Source organism: Amblyraja radiata, chromosome 34, assembly GCF_010909765.2.
Source record: "Amblyraja radiata isolate CabotCenter1 chromosome 34, sAmbRad1.1.pri, whole genome shotgun sequence".
Lineage (NCBI taxonomy): Eukaryota > Metazoa > Chordata > Chondrichthyes > Rajiformes > Rajidae > Amblyraja > Amblyraja radiata.
The window spans coordinates 25,232,604-25,237,670 of NC_045989.1; the positions used below are offsets into that span (position 1 = coordinate 25,232,604).

The window sequence follows — 5,067 nt, forward strand, 5'->3', positions numbered from 1 at the left end:
TTTTCAGTCATTTTCCACTTATTTAATTAATGGAGCAAGAGAATGGAAGAGTAATTGTAATAAAACCAGAGCTTGCACTTTATGCAGGGCCAGTAATGACCTTAGATTAATGCTCGATCATGGGTCATTATTTATTTTTGACGTGTGGCCAGTGTTGTGATTGAAAGCATTTGTCGGCACTGGGCCTGTACTCGCAGGAACTTAGAAGAATGAGGGGGGATCTCGTTGAAACATACAGAATAGTGAAAGACCTGGATAGAGTGGATGTGGAGAGGATGTTTCCATCAGTGGGAGAGTCTAGGACTAGAGGTCACAGCCTCAGAATAAAAGGACGCTCTTTTAGGGAGGAGATGAGGAGGAATTTCTTCAGTCAGAGGGTGGTGAATCTGTGGAATTCTTTCCCACAGACGGCTGTGGAGGCCAAGTCAGTGGATATATTTAAGGCAGAGATAGATAGATTCTTGATTAGTACGGGTGCCAGGAGTTATGGGGAGAAGGCAGGAGAATGGGGTTAGGAGGGAGAGATTGATCAGCCATGATTGAATGGCGGAGCAGACTTGATGGGCTCTTAAAGAAAGCAGAGTCAAGGGATATGGGGAGAAGGCAGGAACGGGGTACTAATTGTGGATGATCAGCCATGATCACAGTGAACAGCGGTGCTGGCTCGAAGGGCCGAATGGCCTACTCCTGCACCTATTGTCTATTTCAGAGTTTTCTACTCAGGAATATATAAACTGTGAGTATTCACTTTATCCATTCCCTGCACGATCTTGTACCCCTTAAGAAGGACACCTATGCTGCAAACATGAAAGTCCCAGCCTATCCAACCTCTTCCTACATCCCAAGCCCATCAGCCCAGGTAACATCTTGCTGAATCTCTTCTGTTAATTCAGTTCCTTTTAATGTGAGATCTGAGAGCAAATTAGTCAACAAATAGTAAAGACAACTTTAGTTCTGTTAGCTCATGGTAAAAATAAATTCTGCATTAAAGAAATGGCAAGAAATAGTGGCTGAATAAATGACAGGAGGACTTTTTACTTTTCATCAGAGAATTGGCTCACTTGCTGGAAATTAAATTGGTTACGAGACTAATCGTCACTGATCCCTACAAGAAAACACGATAATAATTCGACCCCATGCAGTGCACAGGAACCCAGAACACCATCCAGGCACAATTTCACAGTCGTTTTGCAAACGATGAAATAGTCTTATGTACAGCAAGATTAAATATTAATCTGTTCTGTTCTGAATCAAAGGCTGATTGCATCATTTCAAAATATTACATGTTCTGTGAGTGTTGATTATTGTTTATCAGGATCGTGAGATTTAAAAAAAGTTTTGATTCCAATGCTCCCCAATCCTCTAGACTTCAACACAAAAATAGTCTTCCATTCAAGTTCAAGTTACATCTATTGTCACATACACCAATTGGTGCAGTGAAATATGAGTTACCATGCAGCCACACAAATAAGATAAACACAACACTATAGAATGTAACATGAACCAAGCCAACAATGAGACATCCTTGTCATCTGTTGGGTGAGATGTTAAAATAAGCTCCCATATGCATTCTAAGGAAGGTGTAAAATAACCCTAAAACTCAATTGAAAATAATCTGCAAATGGATATAGTGATTTGTCCAAAAATAAAAGTGCTGGAGTAACTCAGTGGGTCAAACAGCATCTCTGGAGGACATGGACAGGCATTGTATTGAGTTTTTAATTTATTAAACTTCTATTTGAGTCTGTTTATCGAGGGCTGTGTTTACAAAGCTGTGGTGTTGCTGCAGGTAAGAATTCCATTGTTGCGTTTTGGTGCAGATGACGATAAAACACTCTCGACGTGACTGCTCGATGATGTTATTTCCATGCGTAATTCATTAAAACTTTGGAATTCAGAAGTAAAACGACAGTGCTCCGCAGCCCCACGTTGATGCCTTGGTCCTTCTGCTGTTTGTTGGACCCAGCTGTGTGCAAATTGGTCACAGTATTCCCTACATTTCTCAGCTCGAAAGTGCTTTCGGGCACATAGAGGTCACGAAAGCCTTTCTTTCTTTCATCTCGGGGCATTCTGAGGGTGAACCGTATAAGAAATATTCTTCTTCATCCGTGAGCAGCAATTCTGCCGTTGAATTAAAATTGCCATTATTTTCTTGTTGGGCATGTGATACTTTGAAATCTTTGCTTGATTTGCAAACTGATTTGAAAAGCTAGCTGTGACGCGCGCTGTGTTTCTGTATTAATCCTAGTATGTCATAAAAGCCACTTCACTTTGCCTTTAACGGGGCGAGGTGTTGGGACAGAAGCAGCGCTTTCATTTTCTTCCTTTGGTATCATGTCAGTGAGAGGGAATGGAGGGAGGGGACTGGGCGAGAGTGGCGCAAGGCGGCACAGTAAAGACCTCTGTGACAACCTTCGAGGCATCACCAAACCTGCCATTCGGCGTCTGGCTCGACGAGGTGGGGTCAAGCGTATTTCTGGCCCAACCTACCAGGAAGAGCGCGGGGTGTTGCAGGTTTTCCTTGAGAATGTCATCCGGGATTCAGTGACCTACACAGAACACGCGGATCGCCAGACAGTGGCAGCTATAGACGTGGTGCATGCACTGAAACGCCAGGGGCGCGCCTTGTATGGGTTCGGGGGTTGAAAGATAAATGTGAGAAGTGATTAAAATAAAATTTGGCAGAGCTACAAGGAGAGCAATGTTAAACTGCACAACTGTCATTTCAAAAAACCCAGTCGGCACGGTGGTGCAGCAGTAGAGTTGCTGCCTCACAGCGCCGGAGACCCGGGTCCCATCCTGACCACGGGTGCTGTCTGTGCGGAGTTTGCACGTTCTCCCTGTGACCGCGTGGGTTTTCTCCGGGTGCTCCGGTTCCCTTCCACACTCCAAAGACTTGCAGGTTAATTGGCTGGTCCCTAGTGTATGTTGAATAGTGTTACTGTACGGGGATGGATCGCTGGTCGGTGCGGACTCGATGGGCCGAAGGGCCTGTTTCTGTGCTGTGTCTCTAATTCTGGGAGTTCAAAGTCTGGGATTTCCTGCAGTTTCTATGGCTGATCACTGACATTTCCATTTTTCCATTAGACTTTAGAGATACAACACGAAACAGGTCTTTCGGCCCACCACGAGCGTGCAGACCTGTGCTCGGCCCGTACACGAGCGTGCAGACCTGCGCTCGCCCCGTACACGAGCACTACCCTACACACTAGGGACAATTCACAATTTTTACCAAAGCCAATTACAAACCTGCACATCTTTGGAGTGTGGGAGGAAACCGGAGCACCCGGAGAAAACCCACATGGTCACAGAGAGAATGTACAAACTCCATACAGACAGCACCTGTAGTCTCTGGCGCTGTGAGGCAGCAACTCTACCGCTGCGCCACCGTGCCACCCCAAACTGATTGTTTCAACCGCTGTCAATAACTAGTGAGCTCTGGACTAATGCTATTTCATATTTCTAGCTTTCCTCTAGTATTTATCTCTGGTTAACAATACTAGCAGACTATAGAATGGTCCAGAGCTTTAGTTTTTACATTTTCCCTCACCAGTAACTGGGCATCAGGTTTAGGCCAGCCATGAAAATGTCGATACACAATTCAATAATTCATACACAACATTTAAGTTTTGCGAGATTTGCTTCAGTAAAAATATCAAGCTGTGTTCGTGCTAATGCAACTTTAATCATCTGCATTCATTCACTCGCTCCGTGGTCGTTAGTCAATACTGACAACCGTATCTCACAGATGCCTTTATTCAATCTGATGTGCCAGAAAATCCAACAGTGTCTCGTTTCCTATCTGCACCCTGCCTGATATGGGCTTGCGTGAAAACATGCTTCACAACTCTCAATTAAAAAGGAATAAACTTATTTACCTCTGTGTTTCCAACACTGGTTTATACAAAGGGTTGCAGCTCTTCTCCGGCGATCGCCGACAAGGGATCCCAGATGATAAGTCCACGCCCGCGGCTAGAAGCTCCGCCGACCACAGCTCCATGATGCCAAAGTCATGAGCCACACACTCTTCTCCCTGCTACCTTCAGGTAGAAGATACAGGAGCCTGAAGACTGCAACAACTAAGTTCAGGAATAGCTACTTCCCCACAACCATCAGGTTATTAAACCTGGCTCGGACAAAACTCTGATTATTAATAACCCATTATCTGTTATTTGCACTTCATCAGTTTATTTATTCATGTGTGTGTATATTTATATAATGGTATATGGACACACTGATCTGTTTTGTAGTAAATGCCTACTATGTTCTGTGTGCTGAAGCAAAGCAAGAATGTCATTGTCCTATCAGGGACACATGAAAATAAACTCACTTGAACTTGAACTTGAACCAGGCCAGCGATCGGAGCACTCCTCTCTGGCAATCCCCAGCAAGGGCTCGCCCGCTCCGCGATGGAAAAGTTCATGCTGATGAAGCTCTGGGCCCGACTCCGGGAAAGGCCGCTCCAATCCAAGCTGTTGGGCCGCGAGGGAGGCGACACGGAAAAAGTCACCTCTCCGTCGAGCCCCCTTTTCCCGCCACACCACCCCCCACACAAGACACACCAAGAGACACCTAAACTAACATTTAGACACATCTAAAAACCAAAAAAAGTCGAAATGTCGAAATAACAAACACGCTGCTGGCAGGGCAGCCGAATCGCAGCGCCCCCATCGACTTGTAGTATGCGGCAGTAACTCAGTGGGACAGGCAGCATGTCCGGGGAGAAGGAAGGAGTGACGTTTCGGGTCGAGACCCTTCTTCAGACTCATATATTCTTCATTGAAAAATATTCTTCTTTGGTTTTGTAAACCTGGTGATGCACAAATTGACGAGGGAAGTGACATACACATTAATAATATTTCCATTCACTGGAAAAACTCTCACCATCAGATGATCAATATTTATTTCATGCTGCAACATACTGCAGCTGCCAGCTTTGACAAGTGTTCCAAGCAACATCAACCCCAAATGCAATCATTTTGAACTTTTCCCATGTGAAAACTTGCAAAAGCCAACTAATGAAGAAGTTACGTATCATGAATATGCAGAAGCTGTGAACTCTATATA

The 5,067-nt window shown here is 44.8% G+C and overlaps 1 protein-coding gene across 1 annotated transcript; it reads left to right on the forward strand.

Moving 5' to 3' along the window:
* Positions 1-2,334: 2,334 nt before the first annotated feature.
* LOC116991481 (histone H4-like) lies at positions 2,335-2,646 on the forward strand. Its single transcript, XM_033050110.1, has one exon. The coding sequence runs from the start codon at positions 2,335-2,337 to the stop codon at positions 2,644-2,646; it is 312 nt and encodes a 103-aa protein (XP_032906001.1).
* The last annotated feature ends 2,421 nt before the right edge of the window (positions 2,647-5,067 follow it).

Coding starts and splice junctions, on each gene's coding strand:
- LOC116991481 (XM_033050110.1), top strand. CDS start 2,335: ATGTCAGTGAGAGGGAATGGAGGGAGGGGACTGGGCGAGAGTGGCGCA.